Below are 22,097 nucleotides of genomic sequence, written 5' to 3'. Positions count from 1 at the left end.
TTTCTTTCCTCACTACCATGCAAACAATTGGATATCAGACAATGAAATGCTTAGGAATAGTATCCTAACTGAAGCAGTAAGATAAAAGTTGCTGAAAAGTCTTTCAAAACCAAAGGATGGGGGCAGCCCCAGGGGCCTAGTGGTTTAGCACCGCCTTTGGCCTGGGGTGTGATCCTGGAGACCCGGGATCGAGTCCCACGTCGGGCTCCCTGCATGGAGCCTGCTTTTCCCCTCTGTCAGTGTCTCTGCCTCTCTCTCTCTGTCTGTCATGAATAAATAAATGAAATCTTAAAAAACAAAAAAAAAAGCCAAATGACTCCTGGGTCATTTGCACCATTATTTTCTTATCATGGAAAGCAGAGAATTGGTCACACATCCACACAAACACTGAAACTTAAATCTAAAATACAGACATTACTGTATTTCCTTTTAGAGAAACAAATACCAACTGCTTTAAGATTTTAAAATTTATAAAGATTTATTTCAGGGGCACCTGGCTGGCTCAGTTGGTAGAGAATGCAATTCTTGATCTCGAGGTCATGAGTTCAAGCTCCAGGTTGGATCAAGAGCTTACTTAAAAAACAAACTAATAAAAGAAACAAACAAACAAACAAAAATTCAAGAAGACAGATTTCCCATTCCCAGGAATGAGCTTTAAGGTTTGCCAAAAGTTGTACTGGATTGATTAAACGTCTGAAAGCATTTTAAAACTACTACCATCTTATAGCATCTGAGTAGGTTATGGTGATAACATTCAAAATTTCAAACTTTAAACTGCACTCTATCACTGTTAGACTCAGAACTACATTGTTTTCCTGCAATTGTGGTTTATTGTAATCTTAATCCATTTTCTCAAAGAACATTCAACACATTTATACTATTCCAGTAATTACCATGCTACCCAGAAAAACAAATAAACACTTTATTAAGAATTAAATGAGGGTATGGAATGTGATACAAGTAAGACACCCAAGATGGATATAATAGTACTATTCACACACAAAGTTAAATCTCACTTCAAAAAAAAAAAAAAAAATCACAAGACAAAAAAAAAAGCAATTCCATCATTATAAAGTAAGATATTTCATGCAAAAACTCCAAAAAATTACCAACGACCCCCCAAAACCCCCCAAATTGCCAACAAACAAAAAGCTATCTGAAAATGTTGCCATGCTAACATATTAACCACAATGTAATCATTCATAGGAAAACAACACAGTAATTAAGCAATGGATTAGATGAAAAACAACACAGGCTGCAGTATCATAGTAAACTCAGGGATTTCAATGACTTTACGTGATAAGCAATTCCAGATTCACTTATAGGGGGAGTGGTATGGGCTCAATGTTGAGAGATAAGGTATGTAAATGTAAACTCCATTAACTCATCTCATTATCTTCTAATTATAAAATCTGGAAGCTTCCAGAATCTGAAAAATTATATAAAATTTGGCATACTTCATTTGCATTCCAAGAAATTACTTTAGGATCAAAACTGCAATTATTAGAAAGCTGTATAAAAGCACTTCAATATCAGGAATTAACCTCTGAAACATGATTTTCTAGCACTTTATGTACAAGTTACTGAAAAGAGCCAGATAATTTAGAGATGGAATAAAAATGTAAAACAAAAGTGAACTGGTACAGAGAGGAAAGGGGAACATTCTCACAGAGACTTAAGTCAATAAAAATCTTGCCTTGCCTCCTGAGGCAGTTAAAGTCAACAAACAGGCTGCCAAGCTATAATTCATGTCTCTGTGCCCAGAAGCTTTAGCCTATTTCATGGAAAAGATAGTTTTCCACTAAAAAACAGGAATGGTATTTTATGGGACAGCATTCCCCTCGACAGCTGCCCAACAAGCCTGTCACTACGTAGTGCACACATTAAGCATATTTCCAAGTGACCTGTGAATGTCACGATGAGGCTACCCAGGACCAGGAAGCACCATGTCACAGCACCTGCCCATTCAAATGACCTGGAGAGAACTGGGACACCTACATTTATTTCATGGTTCTGGGTTCAGCTTACCTATGGTATATAGATTGGCTGTAACAGTGACACCAAGGAAAAAGAACAAGAAAAAAATACTTAGGACAAAAAAATGGCCCACTCCTATTCACTACCCCCACTCCCTTTATATTTAGGGTAATTAGAACAGATTGGAAAATTATTCAGTATTACCCTTTTACCTCTGAAATGTAACTTCCTATTTACACTCCATGAAAAGAACACCATAATTGCTCAGTGGTAGGATTTAGACTCTAAAACACAGAAGCACTTGCTCTAATTTTCACAAAACGAAATGAGAAAATTTTCCGATGTGAAACCTAGAGTTTGAGGACAGTAAAGAAGTGTCTTTAATAATCAGGATGTTCATAGAGGTCTTTGGAATGTGTCTTATACAAAGTTATCACAAATTGAATCCCCAGAGTATTCATGAAATAAGTTCTTCAGTGGGAAAGATTTCTAATGAGATAAATGCTTTTCCATCAGTAAATTAAATCTGATAAATCAGTCTTTCCCAACTGACAAAGTCTTTGCTAATAGCTCAACAGAGCCTCTGGAATCAAATGTAAAGATCACTCAACCATGATGATGCAAGATGAAGTACAGATGTGCAGTACATATGAAAAAATGTGTAAACTGCTACAGTTCTAAAACAGTAGATTTATATTACAAAGCAATGTAAATAAATATTGGGCTAGTACAAAAGCTCTTATTTACAGTTTTACAAATGAAATTGTATTCAGTGTAAATGCTGTGTTTTAAAGAACACAGTACTGTATTAATAAAATGAGTTCGGTTGAGGGGATTACAGTTTCTGTTAGAATCAATGCATAACACATAAAAGATTCAAGTTAACTTTGTTTATAATTTAGTACAGACAAACCCAGTTTAACCTGGAATGGCATCTGTTAAAGTGCTGAAAAACAGGAAATATTTAGAAAACAAACACTGTACACTATTAAAGCTTTATCAAGTCAGAATGTTAAACTTCTTTCACATTTTTTATCCTTTTGTCACAGGCTTGTGGACAAGATGATATTTCTCAGCAAAGGAGTAAAACTTAAGAGGCCACCAACTGCTTAGATGATTTTAGGTTCAGTGGACTTAGCTTCCTAAAACAACTATTTATCCATCAACCATACCTTCAGGCCTCATAATCTGGTAAGTAATTAAATATTCAGGATAAGCCTGGAAGAGAAAGATTAATTTAAATATTGGTAAACAAATTTTTGGAAGGTGATTTTACCACAAAGATTCCTAATCTTTACAGAAGAGGTTCTAAATTGGCGTGTGGATCAGAATTAACTAAGGGTATTTTCTCAAAACAGCCTTACCTTGTACTCCAATCCCTTTGGCTCTAAATCAGCAGGTCTAGGATGGTTACTAAACATGTGTTTGTTTTTAATAACTGAGGTGATCCTGCTACATATCATCAGTTCAGAACACTGCTCTAGAGATGCTTTTGACTGGCTCGTGTCACTAAGAGCAAGAGGGAATTTCTGTATGCTTCTCTGCTACAGGCTAACTATTAAATATAGGATTCTGATTAATTATATTTTACAGAAGGTAAAAAACAGAAAAAAGGTCAACTATAATTGGCAAAATCTGATTAAAGTCTGTAAGAGATAATATTCTATCAGTGATATTTTCCCAGTTTTGATAATTGTAAGAGAATGTCCTTGTTTTTGGGAAATACACACTGAAGCATTTAAGGCTACACAAGCCTACAACTTCCTCCCAAGCAGTTAAGGAAAAAAAATCCGTATTCACACGTACAAGGGAGAGTGAGAAGATGTTAACATGAGGAAAATTTGCATAAAGAGTATAAGGGAATTCTCTATTATTTTTGTACTTTTCTGTAAATCTAAAATTATTTCCAAACATAAGTAAAAAAAAAAACCCACAACTCAGTTATTAAGGCAATATGTGTTGTCAATTTAAGAGATGAGTAAGAAGGGGTTAAAATAGGGCTCTACATAATTTCTGAAGATGAACAAATAAAAACTAAATTACCTGTTCTCCTCTGTAAATAACATATTCAGCTAATGCTAGACCATTTACGCTGGGTCGACCAGTGACTGAGTGATGTCCTGGAGGAGAATGTGCCATTTTCATTGCACTGAACTGCAGGAAAGACTTTCCTAAGGTTACCCGGCAAAAGAGCAGCTGCCTATAATGTGAAAAGGAAAAGATCTCCCTAATGACAAGGCAGTACATGGCAGTTTTATTTCTGTACACTGTAAGTTTTTAAAAATGTATTTATACATAAACACAATTATTTTTGTCATTTCATCCTTAAAAGAACTTTGTAAGAATGTCTTGTACTACTCTAATGAATTTGCCACTTTAATTCTTATTTTAACTATATAAACTGAAAATTAACTACCTTATAGAGATGGATGCTCTGCTATCTTGTTTGTACCCAGCAAAAGCACAAACCACAGCCCAAGTGGGAAGAAGGAATTTTAAGGGGCTCCCATAAAGTAGCTTGCAAAGCTGGACATTTATCCAACTAAATAGATAAATCAACTACGTCTAGTTGATTCCACCTTCGAAATATATTTGAAATTCATTCTCTTAATTCTATTGCTACCTTTGGTTCAAATCACCAAAATTTTCACTTGGATGGGAACAATGGCCTCCAAACTTCTCTTCCTATTTCTCCTCTAATTCCTAGCTAAATTGTTTTCCATCCAAGCAACAGTTATTTAGAAAAAACAACCCAACACATAAAACATTAATCAAATCACGTCACTTTTCTGCTTAAAACCTTGTAAAGGCTTGTATGTGGAAGAAAACCCACATAAAACCCAAATTCCTTACAATGGTTCCAAATTCTCTAACCTTACCTTGTGTTCATCGTGCGTCAGGAACATTAATTTTCTTTCTTCACACAGGCCAACTTTCTTAACCCCATAGCCCTCATAAACACTGTTTCCTTTACCATAGAGAATGGTATTCATTGTCATTCTTCAACTGGTTAACACTCATTTCTTTAGGTTTCAGCTGAAATGTTGGTTCTATTTGAAGAACTTCCCTTACCAGAAGTTTAAGTAGAATACTCTCCCAATCCCCTTTGGCCTATGACTGTCCTTCCTTATTTCCAATGAAACTTTTTTTTTTTTTTAATTACTTCATGGTTTCTCTTTTTTGCTTTTTAGAGGAGAAAAGGAGATTTTGGTGAACCAGTTGATTCTGTTCTCCAAAGAAGAGAGGTCATCTAAACTTTTTTATTCTTATTTTTTTTAACTTTTTTATTCTTAATATGCCTGCTGGAAACCTTAGCATTTCTAATAGATTTCTATTACAGTCACAATCAGTGTTGTGATAATCCAAATACAAAGGTCTTAAGTTAATAAGCTTATTTCCAGAAAATCAACCATTCTGTTCTAAAGACAGTTTACAAGAGGTACTAAAATACTGCTTATTATAATCACAACTATTTTAACTAAGAGTTAAAGAGGTCAAGTGCTCGGAACTTTTACCTACAGATAATAAAGCAGCAGAGTTCAATTTATAGAATCTCAAGAAATTATAAGCTTTTAACCTGTCCAATTAATTTATGATCTAAAACAGAAGTAGACGGGAGTTCATGTTCAAAAAGGCTGACTTAGGCACCTGCACAAGTCTAAGTTAAAGGGGAAAACAACAAGAGTAATATACAAACAGACCTTGTTTTTCTCCAGGGTACAGTTCTTTACCTTGGTAACCTTTCAAAATCAGCTGGGAAGACTTAAAAAATCTTAATACCCAGATCAATTATAAGAGAAACTCTAAGGGTGGGACATAGGGCAGCAGTTTTCAAAGCTCCCCAGGTAATTCCAATGTGTCACTAAGGCTGAGACTACAGCTCTAGGGCTTTCTTCCAGATCAGTGATCAGAAATATCAGTATCACCTGGGAACTTGGTAGAAATTCAAATTCTGGGGCTTCATCTCAGACCTACCAAATCAGCAATCGAGTAGGTAGGGCTTAGGAATCTGTTTTAGCAAGCCCTCTTAGTGATTCTCATCTTTGCTAATGTTTGATGAAGACTGCTCTAGATTTTTATTAGCAGTGCCCTAACTATAGAATAAATCTCAATATTAATTTTACTCAATTTTTTAAATGGCAAAAGATAATTTATATTTACCTATGAGGAGTTTATTAATTAGGGGCAAATTACCTGAATGATTTTAACAACTGGGTTATTAGATCAGGGTAACTAAAAGTGGGGAAAGACATATGCTTTTTAAAAGGGATTGATGTGTTTCATTAAACTTTTCAAGTGGTAATATCACAAATTGAGGATTAGGATCATATCACAATGGAAGAGAGACTCCTGGGACGCCTGGGTGGCTCAGGGGTTGAGCGTCTGCCTTCAGCTCAGGGCGTGATCCTGGAGACCGGGGATCGAGTCCCACGTCAGGCTCCCTGCATGGAGCCTGCTTCTCCCTCTGCCTATGTCTCTGCCCCTCTCTGTCTGTCTCTCATGAATAAATAAATAAAATCTTAAAAAAAAAAAAAAGAGAGAGAAACTCCTGCATGCATTGCTACGAAATAATTAGGCTTGTCAAGTAATGCTATTTTACATTCATATATATATTATATATAAACACTTTATATATATATATATATAAACTTTTTTTTTTTTTTTTTTTGAATAATGGGGGTGGGTAGAGGGCGAGGGAGACAGAGAATCTTAAGCAGGCTCCACAGCATGGAGCCTGACCCCGGGCTTGATCTCACAACCCTGAAATCATGACTTGAGCCAAAATCAAGAGTCAGATGCTTAACCAACCGAGCCACGTAGGTGCCCCTTGAATACGACATTTTTAAAGAGTCCACAGTCTTATAATAGTTAAGGCCCATGATAAAATCTCTCATGCCTAATGATATTTTTTACTACATACATATTCTTTAAAGCAGTAGGTGTTCTAATGGTTAAATGTTTTTTTGTTTTTTTGTTTTTTTTTTTTAATTTTTATTTATTTATGATAGTCACAGAGAGACAGAGAGAGAGGCAGAGACATAGGCAGAGGGAGAAGCAGGCTCCATGCACCGGGAGCCCGACGTGGGATTCGATTCCGGGTCTCCAGGATCGCGCCCTGGGCCAAAGGCAAGCGCCAAACCATTGTGCCACCCAGGGATCCCCTAATGGTTAAATGTTATATAGGTCAAGTGCTCAGAACTGTGCTTGGCCCATATAGATTATTTAATAAACACTAGCTATTATTACAACTGGTGAGAGGCCAAAAGCAAGCTGAAACATGCCTAGCTTGGATCCCTAAAATTGTCCAAGATGATGCCTTTCTCCTCAAATATAAAACCAGTTCCTATAAAATAAAATTCTTATCAAAATAAGTAAGAACAAGTAATCTCTTACCTGTGGCAAACATAACAAGATCTGTCTTTGTGAACTGGACACCCAGTACCTCCTCCAATTCCATAGACATACTGATTGCTTTTGGAAGAGTTTTCAGCAAAATAAATCCCAGCTCCAAACATGCCACCTATGTAGGCATGTCTTTCATCGAAGCCTTTGTGGATAATTGCATTCACAAAGGGAGATCCTAAAATACATGTAGATGGGTAACAATTAAAAAAAAAATTTTTTTTTTTTTTTTTAAGGTTTTACTTATGTATATCAGAGAGAGAGAGAGAGAGAGAGGGAGAGGCAGAGACACAGGCAGAGGGAGAAGCAAGCTCCATGCTGGGAGCCCGATGTGGGACTCAATCCCGGGACTCCAGGATCACGCCCTGGGCCAAAGGCAGGTGCCAAACCACTGAGTCACCCAAGAAGCCCCTAAAATCATTTTAGAAGAAAAATAAATGAAATCCTTTTTGAAGTGCAATTCTTAAATATACACACACGACCACCACAATAAAGAATATAAAAAAACAAGGATAACAAGAAGTTAACTGTCAGGTAGCTTAAGCCTTTAGAATAACTACTTTAGAAGCACTATTTCTAATAAGGTGGTAGATCAGATGCCAAAAAGGAAGACACATACAAATCCAACTAGAAAAAAGATCATTTGAAATATCAGTGCCAAAGTTACCAAATTCTAGACCCCAAATCCATACAAATCCAGAACCAAGAGTCTCATAATACACCTCATATAGCAAGGCTGAATGCAATTAAGTCTTAAAATGACACTCATGTCTGTGTACATTTTCTAGATATTAAAAGTGGCCAAAGTGGTCTTTTCATGTTCATACTTTCTCTCTCTCTTTTTAAGATTTATTTGAGGGGGGTGGGGAAAGCAGGAATGTGAGTGTGGGAGCAGGTGTGTGTGGTGGTGGTGGAGGCATGAGATGGGCAGGGGGAGAGGGAGAGGGAGTCTTTTTTTGGGGGGGCGGGGGAGAGTAAGTCTTAAGCAGACTCTGCACAGAGCCCTACACGGGGCTTGATTTCACCACCCTGAGGTCACAAACTGAGCCAAAACCAAGAGTGGAATACTTAACTCACTGTGCCACCAAGGTACCCTTGTTCATTCTCTTTTTTATACCTCTCTTCTCCCATCCTTCCACTTCTCTGCCTTTCATCCCATCACACCAGATTCTATCTGAAAAAGTTCATTCTTCCATTCTCTGCACACTGACTACTTTCTCCCCTCTTTCTTGCATGTGTGACAAGGAGAGCTTAGCCAATGGGTAGGAGGTAGCCAAGGGAACCAGGCCAGAGAGTAGGGTGATGGGTGGGCTCTGGGAAAAGCCAGTATCATAGTTAACTGAGTCATCAAGCCCAGTGTCCTTATTCATAAAGGGACAGGAAAATGCACTGAATTCCACTTTACAGAAATACTGAATAGAATCATTTCTTTGAATTAATTTGGAAAAAACAAAATAACTTATACTATAAAATAGAAAAATTCACTATAGCCATCAAGTCAGTACATAAATAATATACTCTGGGCCACGGGATTATCAAAATGATTTTTAAAGTTTCAGAATGAGAAATACCATTTAGATATTATGCACCAATTCAGTCTGCTATAAGCCATTCTTTCAGGGGATTGTGAAACTTAAATGCTGTGTTTTCAGCCTTTTTTTAAAAAAATATTTTATTTATTTATTCATGAGACACACAGAGACGCAGAGGGAGAAGCAGGTTCCCTGCAGGGAGCTTGATGTGGGACTCGATCCTAGGACTTTGGGATCACGACCTGAGCCAAAGGCAGACGCTCAACCATTGAGCCACCCAGGTGCCCCTAAATGCTGTGTTTTATAGAAGTGTACAGGTCTCTAAAGTTTTCTGCAATCAAGGCCAACTGGAAAAACAGATGGGAGCAACTATGTGCTTGAAGACTTGATGAACACTCTATTAATATCTATATTCATCTTTGCTATAATTTCAAAGATGAGGGGTGCCTGGGTGGCTCAATCAGTTGGACATCCAACTCTTGATCTTAACTCAGATCTTGGGTCTTGGGGTTGTGGGTTGAGGGTCCACAGTGAGCTTCCGACGGGCATGGAGACTACTTAGAAAAAAAAAAGACCAATCAACATATATTAGTTTGCAATATATATATAAAAAAAAAATCAGAAAATTTCAAGAATAAATAATGGTGCTCTCAATTCTACAGAAGTTCTCAGAAAGTTCCCTAGGTCAATGACAATGGCTCTTTTTTTTAAAAAAAAGATTTTATTTTTTAATTTTTTAAAAGTAATCTCCACCCCTAAAATGGGGCTTGAACTCATAAAACCAAGATGTACATTGGCACGCTCAATCACCTGAGTCAGCCAGGCACTTCTGACAATGGCTCTTTTCACAGAATGAAGTTAAATGTAGTTTTGACACTCAGAATTAAAGGCAGAATAGGATGTGTATGGTCTTCTGAGGTGATTTTCAGACCTCATTTCATCTTACTTTATTTATTAACTTTTTTTTTTTTGGAGAGGGAGAGAATCTTTTTTTTTTTTGAGAAAGAGAGAAAGAGAGAATCTTAAGCAGACTCCATACTCAGTGCAGGCAGAGCCCAACGCAGAGCTTGATCTCCTAAGATCCTGCCCTGAACCAAAAATCAAGAGTCAGATGCTTAACTGACTGAGCCACCCAGGCACCCCTCAGACCTTAATTTCAATTCAATCAACTAGTTAAAAGTAAAGCACACCATTTTTCGGAGTGATCATATGCAAAAATCTATATAAAGAAAAAAGCAAAATATTAAGTCAACATTCCTATTTCTGTACTTTGCCCTTATTGTAATCCCATTTATAAACAATCCATTACATTTATAAAATATACAAATTCAAAAGAGGTTGGAAATACAAATATAAATGTAACATTTATAGAAATATTTATTTTTTTAAAAAATGGCATGAGAAACATACAGACTCATTATTTCATATGTGACAAAAAATTATGTAGAAGAGGATGGTGGTAGGGTAGGGTAAGAATCTTTTTTTTTTTTAAAGTAGGCTCCATACCTAATGTAAGATTTGAACTCAGAACCCTGAGACGAAGAGTGGCATGCTCTACCTACTGAGCTAGCATGTGTCCTGGGGAAAAGGAATCTTACCATGAAATAGCATTCTTTCATTTGCATGGTTGTGGTTTTCTTCAGAAACTTCTTTTCTCCTGTGTGTATATCTTTCCCATAATTTCTTGTTACAAACTTTCTGAATCTATAAAGAAGAGATCAGAATAATCAAAATCTTTATGTCATAATTACTTACCTATTTGTTCATCTTAGCCAAAATGGGCCACATAGCCTGTAGAGAGGCAAAACTTTTTTCTGAAATGTAAACTATGTTTTATTTTAGTCAACTAAAAATACTTGGTCTCAAATATAAAGATAGAAATATAGCTACATTTTGGAAGTCAAAAATGTCCATGAGAAAAAAAGCTACTTATTGCCTTAAGTGAAGGTCAAGAGTACCATTAATTGACTAAAATATTCCCATTCTAATTTAGAATTATTACTAAAACATCTCCAAATCAGTATGTTAAGTTCTGTATATAAGTATTTAGAAGAGAACAATATCATTCACCTCACACTGCTTTATCTGGCTCAAAGTATCATCTTTATTTTTAATTAAAAATATTAGAAAAGGCCACACCAAAAAACACCATTCTAACACATACACAAAGAGACACACTACTACTACCTCTACCCTTCCCTAAGCCTCCAATTCCTAAAGTTTTTGTCTTGAGAAGAGTTAAAGATGGATGTTGGTATCATTTGGAGTATTCCTAGGATCAAAATTCACAATCCTAGAGCTGTTTCTTGGCTGTGTTTAAAGGTGTTACAGCCCCCTGCTGGTCCCAGAGCACATCGGAGGGAGTGGTTTTAGTCTTGCCTGAAAAAAACTGAAAATACTGCCACAGATGTAATCAAGGAACTCAACTGACAGAGATCTCATTTATGTTAAAAAAAAAAAAAAGTTTTATCATTGAAAAAAAAAATTTTTTTTTTAATTTATTTATGATAGTCACAGAGAGAGAGAGAGAGAGAGAGAGAGGCAGAGACACAGGCAGAGGGAGAAGCAGGCTCCATGCACCGGGAGCCCGATGTGGGATTCGATCCCGGGTCTCCAGGATCGCGCCCTGGGCCAAAGGCAGGCGCCAAACCGCTGCGCCACCCAGGGATCCCTATCATTGAAAAATTAAATATTGCATTAAAATCTTTACAGAGAAAAGTGCTTTTCGTTTTTTTTTTTTTTTTTTTTTTAAGATTTTATTTATTTATTCGTGAGAGACAGAGAGGCAGAGACACAGGCAGAGGGAGAAGCAGGCTCCATGCAGAGAACCCGACGTGGGACTCGATCCTGGGTCTCCAGGATCATGCCCTGGGTTGACGGCAGCGCTAAACCACTGAGCCACCAGGGCTGCCCAAAAAGTGCTTTTCTTAATTTTAAACTATTTTGAAAATCAAAAACATATTCTCTCCTGCCCTCACCCTTAACAAACCTCCATACACTTTGTTACTGCTTGCAGATAATGTAGACTTGATTGAAATTTGCCTCTAATTATAAGTGTTCATGAATGGAAATCTCAAGATGTGATTCTTGTCATACTATGATACAAATAAAAAGAAGCTTCCAAAAGTAGGATTCCTTTATCTGAATAATGTGTGCTTTTATTTTAAATCATCTAATAGTATGAATATAACCATCTCGATGAATAGTTTTAGTATTCAGTAACTCTAAAATATGGTATCTAATATTATACATAATAGTTGTTCTGAAATAGTAATATAAAACAGATGAAAGATTTGATATTGTTGATTTTTTAAGTGGATTTCCTTTTTTTTCTTTTTAAAGATTTTATTTATTTGAGAAAGAATGAGAGAGAGAAAGCACAAGCAAGGGAGAGGAAGAAGCAGGCTCCCTGCAATAGGAAGAGGGGCTCCATCCCGGGACCCCAGGATATGATCTGAGACCAAGGCAGAAGCTTAACCAACTGAGACATACAGGCACCCTGATACCGTTCACTTTTGAGTTTAAAATTCAAGTATTATAAAGATACTTGCCATACTTTTTTTTTTTTTTTTAGGATTTTATTTATTTACTCATGAGACACAGAGAGAGAGAGAGAGAGAGAGAGAGGCCGAGACACAAGCAGAGGGAGAAGCAGGCTCCATGCAGGGAGCCCGATGTGGGACTCGATCCTGGGTCTCCAGGATCAGGCCCTGGGCCGAAGGCAGCGCTAAACCGCTGAGCCATCTGGGCTGCCCCACTTGCCACAGTTTAATTCTAACCATCTTATCTTAGAATTATTAAGAATGTAGTTAACAAAAATATTTATGCATCTCAAGTAGAGTGTGCATTTTGCTTGCTGTAGTTCTCAAGAAAAACACAGCAAAGTTGGAAAAGACCCAGAAAAGAAAACCTGGGTTCAAGAAAAAGAACAGGACTTTCTCTCTTTTTTTAAAAGGTTTTATTTATTTATTCATGAATGACACACAGAGAGAGAAGCAGACACAGGCAGAGTGAGAAGCAGGCTCCACGCAGGGAGCCCGTTGCAGGACCTGATCCCGGGACTCCAGGATCACGCCCTGGGCCGAAGGCAGGTGCTAAACGGCTGAGCCACCCAGGGATCCCTAGGACTCTCATTTGAATGACTTAAAAAATATTTTTTTAAAGACTGTTTTTGGCAAAGATGAAGATATAGAGGGAGTACTCCTAAAATTTTAAAAAACATGATATGGATGGGTACTCACAGAAACCTGGAGTTAGGAGCAAGACAAGACAAAAAAAAAAAAAAAAAAAAAGAAAAGAAAAAGAAAAAAGAAAGCATGGTGTAAATATAAAGATGGAGGCCTTTCTTGAGCCACAAAAAAATTCAACTTTGTTATAACAGCGTACCTTAGTATATGTGCTGTCAAAGCGAGCACTTTAACAGAGTACCTTAATAGTCGTTTATATATTTAAAGGCCTAAACCTACAGGATTTATCATTTATCATTATTCAAAGATAAAGCATAACCTCTAAACTTGAATATGTTCAGCAAGGGCTGAATTATTCATTATGAAAACAGCACCTCCCCTCAAAAGCAAACAAAAAACAAAAAACAAAAAAAACAAAAACAAAAAACAAAAAACCAAAAAACAGTACAAGGATTTTTGAGAATCTTTTTTTTTTTTAATTTTTAAAAAGATTTTTATTTATTCATTTGAGAGAGACAGAGCACAAGCAGGGGGAGAGGCAGAGGAGAGGGAGAAGGAGAAGCAGACACCCCACTGAGCTGGGAGCCTGATGTGTGGCTCGATTCCAGGACTTGGAGATTATGACCTGAGCCGAAGGCAGATGCTTAACCATCTGAGCCACCCAGGCATCCTGATTTTGAGAATCTTAACCTTCCAAGTATACAATTGTCCCCCAAATATCCCCTGATGCTATGTCAAAGACTTAATAGGTTAGACAGATCATTGTATTCTTATGAAAGTTAATTATTGTTTCAGGCTTGAAAAAACTATGGTCTCAGAAAACTTTATTTTCACTATCTTATTACCTTGAGAATATTGTATCTGTTGAAGATTCCACCTGCATGACCTCCATCTCTGTGCTCTCGGACTGTACTTTGCATCTGATGGAAAAATATGTCAAATATATGTGTATTAACTTTTGTTTTTTTTCTGATATGGGGAACATGCTTTTTGACTCTTATGATTGTATTTTTGAGAATACAAAATGAGATTTTAATATTTTTGTTGTTTAAGGAATATGAGTTCTGTAAGTTCACAAGTACTATTTTCTAGAGATAGCTATTAGCTAATTAGCTAGCAATCTGAAAATAATATTTATAGGTGAAAATTATTTAATGCAAACTAAAGGAAGAAAGAAGAAACAGATGCACAGGTGAGTTAAACATATAAAGTTAATCACCTAAAAGCTAAAAAAACCCCAATCATTTATTTGTTCCCATTCATGCTGCCCTAATAAAGCACAATTTATATTTCATTAAGAGCTGGAGTTTCTTAAATTTTAGAACTCAGTCCTACTCAACTTTTTATCTCTGTGTTCCTCACACATATAGGTTATGTGTTCTTCAAAGTGTAAGGCACTATTCAAAGATTTCAGTGGATTCAAGAGTTTTGTGGAAAGCAAGCTGGAAGAAAACTTTCCTGGATAAGTAGAATCCACATATTCTGGGTCTTGTGTGAGGTACTGGGCTTCGTAATTGCTTTCATGAAGGGAGGGAAATATTGGCACTCCCCTCCCCCCACCTGCCCCATGACAGTAAACTCTTCTCCAACAGAATTCTGGGTTAGTATTAACTGTAGTACTGAACCAAGTTACTGGAATTAAAGTTTATTGAGGGAGTGTACCTTCAATGCTGATTTTGAAGGTTTTCTAGGTGGTAAAGAGTTAGGGACAATTAAAAAACCCTATTACATTTTTAAGATCTGGAAACGAGGGCGGGGGAAAAAAAAAAAAGGGGCGGGGGAAAAAAAAAAAAAAGATCTGGAAACGTCTAGGAAGTTTAGCTACTAAACCGAACATTAATTTAAGGTATATGAACATACCTCTTCCTCCACAGACTGAAACTCTTTATCATCAGGAGATAGATCTATGAGAATTGTCCCACTTCCAGAGGTGTTCAAAGTTAAGTATGGGTTAAGACCTAGCAAATGAAATTTGAAGGTTAAAAAAAACATGGCAAAAAACCCCTCTGATTAACACCAATCAAAAACAGCCACTTGATTTATCTGATGCTTACTACTGATTTTTAAAAACTTTTGATTTTGGACTAATTTGGATTTTCAGGAAGGCTGAGATCATACAGAGAGTTCCTGTGTACCTTTCAGTCAACCTCCTAACATCACCATTAAGAACGTTAATGCTCCTCCAATGTTACCATTTTATATAGAGCCACAGTACATATATCACACTTATTAAATTACAGACTATTTTGGATTTCACTAGTTTTTCCCACTAATGTCCTTTTTCTGTTCTAGGATCCAAACCAGAACACTGCATTTAGACTACTAATTTTAACCTGACAAGTTCTAATATTTCAGAAGATGTTTTTATTCTTTATCTCTTATCCTTAAGGAGTTTGTCACACATTTCTTCTTCACATTTCCTTCACTAATGATACAGCCCTCTCAGCATCTAGTCACTTTAATTTTTGTACATATGAGGAAGGATTATGACAGAAACTTGTATAGCCTCAGGTAATTTTTTTTTTTTAAGATTTTATTTATTCACTCATGAGAGACACAGAGAGAGAGGCAGAAACACAGGCAGAGGGAGGAGCAGGCTCATGCAGGGAGCCCGACACGGGACTCGATCCGGGGTCTCCAGGATCATGCCCGGGCTGAAGGCAGCGCTAAACCACTGAGCCACCAGGGCTGCCCGCCTCAGGTATTTTGAATCATCCCAGAATGAGTATTCCATAAAGGTTACTAACTAATGAATGCTTATTCTAACCCATTATAGTCTTTAATTCAGCAATGAATATTGTATTTTCTGAATATCAATGGTCAAGATAACTGTATTTTGTACCTTTACTCTCACAAAAGCTTTTGAAATGGAATCTTTGACAGAATTTTCTAATTTCTTTGGTATACCTGTAACCTCTCCTTCAGTCTCTACAAGATTTCTGAGTCTCTGCTATTTTTCCAGGTAGGGATGAAATCCATTATTGTTGGGTCAGTGCATGGCAGCTTGCCTCTGGAATGTAAAAGCACTAACCTAGTTCTGAGTTTTGGTCTGAATAACACGACTGCTATCAACATGCTTAACTTAAACAAACTTATAGGTATGACTCGATTACAGTACTTACAGAAGTATGGAGACTTACAAAGGGGAATATTTCAGAGACTAAAGACTTAATAAAGACTATAACACATGCTTGACTAAAGCATCTGTGTACCATCCCAAGATGTTTTATCTGTGCTCAGAGATGGAGGACAAGTAATCTACTGACTTGATGCACTGAATGATAGCTAGGGCTAAGCCAGCAAAATGAGAGACTGTTAGAAGACTTCCACTAGATCCACTTTACAAATTAGGTATAACACAGATATAGAATCCTGGCTTCAAATGAAGACAAGAAAGGTTAATTTTATGTAGGCAAGTGACCCTGATGTGCTAGAGCAGTCATTCTGTCTCGTAACAATTCTCCTCCATGAAGGAATGAATGTTCCTTTACAAATTGCAGCTGGATAAGCAAAATGACTCCTGACCAGAGGTGGCATGGAGTTACGTATCTCTGCCATCTGGTGGTAATGTATCTGTTTCTGCCAATGTTTCCTGAGCCTTTCAATACAGTTTTAATAACTGTATCCCAGACACTGTATGTTTAATGAACAAACATTGCCTGATTTACTTTTTTTTTTAAATATTTTTTTTATTCATGAGAGACACAGAGAGGGAGAGAGAGGCAGAGTCACAGGCAGAGGGAGAAGCAGGTTCCACGCAGGGAGCCCAACGTAGGACTGGTTCCTGGGTTTCCAGGATCACGCCCTGGGCTGAAGGCAGCACTAAACTGCTGAGCCACCCAGGCTGCCCAACCTGATTTCCTTTTTAACCTGCCTCTTTCTAAATGGTCCTTGTTATTCCAGTATTCCATTGAAATTTCTATCCTAGGGACGCCTGGGTGGCTCAGGGGTTGAGTGTCTGCCTTTGGCTTAGGGCATGATCCTGGAGTCCTAGGATCAAGTCCCGCATCGGGGTCCCTGCATGGACCCTGCTTCTCCCTCTGCTTGTGTCTGCCTCTCTCTATCTCTCTGTGTCTCTCATAAATAAATAAAATCTTAAGAAAAAAAAAAAAAAGACATTTCTATCCTACCAGATCTATTATTCTAGTAGAGTCATGATCCACAACTGAAGGTTCTAGTTTTTCTTCATTTTTGATGCTTTTTATATTGTATACTAACATTCCATGGGGCCAATGGGGTTTCTTTCCTTTTTATCTTATATATTTTGTCATCTATAAGACATATTCCAGACTACCTCACGTTTTAAACATTTTGTCCTAGACTCTACCAGGCAAGTAAAGCGTATCTACCTTCAATTGATCCTGGTCCATTCCAGAATTCCCATTTAAAGTATTCCTTAGCTCCAATCACCTAATTTCTAGAGATATTTTTTTTTTTTTGAAATGGACCCCATCCTGCCTTCATACATCTGTCTCTGAAAATGTCTTCATTTTTGCTAGTTTAGGTTTTTCTTAAACTCCAGATATATAGCCAGGACTTCAATGACATGACATGTTTGATTCCAGGCAGGGAAAATCATGCCCTCAGTTTAACAATGTGATTTTGATACTTAGAATAATTCACCTTTTCACACCCAGGACTTGGTACCTAGGAAATGTTAACATCTGTTGAACAAATGCAATTTGCATTTTTTAAAAGTTCTAACATTCAGAAGAAATAGATATTATTCAATGCTATTTTGCAAAATTTCCTCAGTTACAACACTGTTTCCCAATACTTTCATTGTAAGTATTTAGAGTTGAGCCATTTACAACAAAAGAGAAGTTTACAACATTATTTTATGGGCAGGCCTGAATGCCTAGGCATTGCCTATTATATTACCATAAGATAGGAGATATTCAAGTATCTGATCTTTTAGAATCATAAAATTTTAGAGCTAGAATAACTTCAAAAATAACTGAATAGAAGTAAGAGAAATAACATCAGAGCAAAAGCAATCACCAAACTTCTGAATGGCCCAGAAATTTTATTCAGGTACACAATTACCAGCAGAAGCTCAGGAAACTTAACAGTAGCAGTGTTACAACTTGATACCAAGTTTCTTGAATCCTAATTAGCATTTTTCCCATTAAATGGACTTGCTCTTATAGATTTTTAAATTATCATTTAGCAAGTTGCCTTTATGCCAACTGTTAAACTGATGATACCACTTATTTAAAATGAAGTACCTTGTTGTCCAGAGATAAGTCTCTCAACTCCTTTAATTAGTTTGTGTCTATGTCCATAAGCGTTGATTCCAATCTCCTTCAGCTCCTTGTGCCCCATCTCCACTAATACATCCAAAGTGATCTTACAAAAAAGGATGAAACTGTTTAGAAGGCTTACATTTGGTAGACATTCATATACTGGTGTTTTTATAATGTATTAGAATCACACATTTACTTCAGATTTTTTTGAACAGCTTAGAAATGAAAGCAAACCAGTTGTTAAACTGAACCCAAAAAGTTGCAGCTAATTAAATTTTAGGTATGAACTACAAAAAATAATTACTTTCATTTAGCATAAGAACCTGAGCTGAATTAAACCGTAAAACAAAAATCCATTTACAAATTAACCACATTCAGACACTCTATTTTGTGTTATCCACCATCACTCTACCGTAATCAATCCATTTATACAATGCTTCACTGGTTTCTCCAGACTCCAGACTATGCTAACTGGTACTTCTGCCTCAGGATTCAAACTATTCCTTTACCGTCAAATACGTTATTCCCATTTTGTGAAAACTGAAGACACTCAAAAATCCTGTTTTATTTATACATCTTCCATGAAGCTTTCGCTGAATAGTCCAGCAGGTTACCTTTTTTCCTTTGAATTTCTAAAATCTATACCCAATACCTAGTTCTTTATATATTGTTAGAGCTCCACAAGTAGACCAAAAGTTCTTTAGGGATGCAGGTCTACAGTAACTATATTTTCTTAGTCCCCCCAAAATCAGTAAATGTATTCTGACAGCATACTTTAAACTGGGACTGTTCTAGAAAAGCCTAGATATATGCTTGGCATATCTTCCCGAAAAGCCTAGATATATGCTTGGCATATCTTCCCATAGCAGCTAGTGAAGTGTCAGACTTAGAGCAGGTAAGACATGACTGACCCGAACAAACAGAGCTTTACGAGCTAAATAAAAATAAGCTAAGCTTTCCATTTCAGAAAGTTATTTTACTATTACTACATGAGAGTCTATTGTTCTACGTATTTTTAAAATTCTTCTTTGATTTCCTGTTGACCCATTCATTATTTGATAGCAAGCTATTTAACCTCCATGTATTTATAGTTTTTCCAAACTTTTTCCTGTGGTTGACTTCAAGTTTCATAGCATTGTGGTCAGAAAATATGCATGGTATAATCTCAATCTTTTTGTATTTGCAGAAGCCTGATCAGTGATTTACGGTATTGTCTATTTTAGAGAATGTCTCGTGTGCACTTGAAAAGAATGTGTATTTTCACGTTTCCATGTATTTTTTTATTGCATGAGAATCGATTTTTATGTGCTAATAAACAGAACAGAAATTCCAAGATCAAGCCAAACTAAAAGAGTGACTGATTTTTCAGTCTTTTTTTTTTTTTTAAAAAAACAAAACAAAACAAAACATTCTCCTCTCTCTGCGAGCAGGTTGAACAGTTCAAGGCATTAATTTTTCCTTGAGGTCTTACAGAAAATCAAACCAAGCAAAATCAATTCATCTACTCACCTGTTCTCTCTCAAATATATCCATCAGGTGCTCAAGCCCAAGATTCCTTACAAACTGAGTTATGCTAAAATCTACTGCTGGAACTGGAAAAAAAAAATCCAGAACAGAATAACGTATATCAACATTATAACAACAAAGTTTTGTGGAATTACTATACTCATGAAGAATGTAAAGATGAATCAAAATACTGTCACTTGGGATACAATACTGAACATACCAACAAAAATTGCAAAAAGAGAAAGCTACAAAATTAACATCATTAGAATAAACAGCCAATGGGGGCACTCTCAGGTTAAAAAAAAATCTTAGCATTAAAAAAAATATTATTTTTAACTGTGTGTTTATAATAAGTTTCCATACTGAAACTAAGATGTCAACTTTATTTTCACCAAAAAAAAAAAAAAAAAAAAGTTCCTTATCTTTGAGAATGTAAGTGACTTCACAAAAAAGTTTATGTAAACAAGTTCCACAATGCCACTTAAGGTGAGATGAATTTGGACAGGTATGAGGTAGAGAGAACAGTTTTATAGAGACTGTAAGTATGTGTATCTTTTTCCTTTCCTTAAAAAAAACCTCTATCTTCATAATTGGATATTCTGACATGGAGTAAAGGTATTTCATAACTGTAAAAATACACCAGAAGAGATAAATAAAGCATAACTACTCAACCACAAGACTTTTAAACCCTTCAAAAAGCATATTTACATCTAAAGAGTAGGTTAGCAGCGTAAGACTCATCAAGCCTCAACTTGGAAGGAGAAAGTTTCATTAGGGACTAATAACATAAAGAAAACAACAATAGACTAAAACTTAAAGGCTATGCTAATTAAACTGGTACTAACAGTTGTATTTAAGGTTAAAAAATGACTTGTTATAATTCTAAATGACAAATCTGTGGCTATATTACAAGACAGAAAGTTATTTTTGCAGAATGTCTCACCCTCCTTTTTCTCCAAACTAGAGGCACCCTCTGTTCCACTTGAACTAACTACTGAAGACAGTTCAGAAAAACTCCCAGATAAGTTGTCAAGACTGCTGGCTGCAGAAAGACTTGATGGGCTGGATGGACCTGAAGACAGAGCATCGCCGGTAGCTCCTGGGCTTCTCACGCCATTGAGCACTTGAGGTTTATAACATGAAGGCAGAGCAGAAGGGGGCATGGCTGCTGTCAAGAGAGCGCTAACATCATCTGCCTGGTGTGGGTCAGAGAGAAATTAAATCTGTGATAAGCCAAGTTTTAAAATTCTCCTATACCCAACAGAATGCATTTAAAAATATGACAAAAACTCAGATTTGCACTAGAGTTGCATATTATATAAAAATGATTATTTTCAAAAGTAAAACAAGTGATATCCGGTCAAACTGTTACTAAATATAAAATAATTCAGAAAATCTGTTCAAAGACACAGAAAATTAAAAAAAAAAAAAAAACCCTGTTAAATGTAGCAAAGCATAAAAAAAACCCCTAACTTTGATACTATGATATTCTGAAAAACACTGAAATGAGCTATAGTAATATCAATTTTAAAAGGTAAGAAAATTTTAACACTAATGCAATTATTCTGGAAGAAGTAATTCAATCTACATGGAACTTTAGTAAACAATGACTTGTTTATATTTCTTGGAAAATATTCAGTGATATATTTGCTCCTTAAAATTGAATGGGGGAAGGGAGTGAGATCATCATTTTAATCAAATCAGCTAGCATGGAAAAAAAAATCCCCAAATTTACTAGTATATTAATTTGTTTAATTAGTGATATATACTATTTTTTTTTCACAATGCTCAATTAAGACCCTAACTAATTAATAGTCAGCAAGAAGTAAATCAGTACTTGTTTTCATGACTAGTCATTGATACAGTCTCTTCTAATCCTTACCTTTTTCCTACCCGAGTCTGAGGACTTCCACAGCACTCACAGTTTGTAGGTAACATTTTAAAATAATAGCACGATCTGTTGGGTGCTTTTTATGTATTTGCTATCATGCCTGGGACTTCAAGTACATTACCTCATTTAAATTTCATATTAACCAGACATATACATACACACGTGTATGTATCTTAAAGATTTTATTTTTAAGTAATCTCTACACCCAGTGTGGAGCCCTAACTCACAAGCCCAAGATCAAGAGTAACATGCTTTTCTGACAGTCAGCCAGGTGCCCCTTAACCAGACATATTTTACCCCCATTTGTAGATGACTAGGCAAGGTGAAAGACTGTGCAACTCTAAGTGGCAGAGTT

At 36.3% G+C, this 22,097-nt stretch overlaps 1 protein-coding gene across 1 annotated transcript in view; it reads right to left on the bottom strand.

Annotated features, from left to right (window-relative positions):
- Nucleotides 1-810: 810 nt before the first annotated feature.
- TNKS2 (tankyrase 2) overlaps nt 811-22,097 on the bottom strand; it is a 68,896-nt gene continuing 47,609 nt past the window's right edge. Inside the window, exons 19-27 of the mRNA XM_025990639.2 lie at nt 20,795-21,047; nt 19,855-19,937; nt 18,328-18,448; nt 14,960-15,057; nt 13,945-14,019; nt 10,511-10,616; nt 7,372-7,558; nt 4,021-4,177; nt 811-3,195 (exon numbers count right to left, since the gene is read on the bottom strand). Coding sequence (XP_025846424.1) covers nt 3,133-3,195; nt 4,021-4,177; nt 7,372-7,558; nt 10,511-10,616; nt 13,945-14,019; nt 14,960-15,057; nt 18,328-18,448; nt 19,855-19,937; nt 20,795-21,047 — 1,143 coding nt within the window. The 3' untranslated portion in view covers nt 811-3,132. The remainder of the gene's footprint in view (nt 3,196-4,020; nt 4,178-7,371; nt 7,559-10,510; nt 10,617-13,944; nt 14,020-14,959; nt 15,058-18,327; nt 18,449-19,854; nt 19,938-20,794; nt 21,048-22,097) is intronic.

This window comes from Vulpes vulpes, chromosome 15 (genome assembly GCF_048418805.1).
Source record: "Vulpes vulpes isolate BD-2025 chromosome 15, VulVul3, whole genome shotgun sequence".
NCBI lineage: Eukaryota > Metazoa > Chordata > Mammalia > Carnivora > Canidae > Vulpes > Vulpes vulpes.
This window is presented reverse-complemented; position numbering and strand designations above follow the sequence as displayed.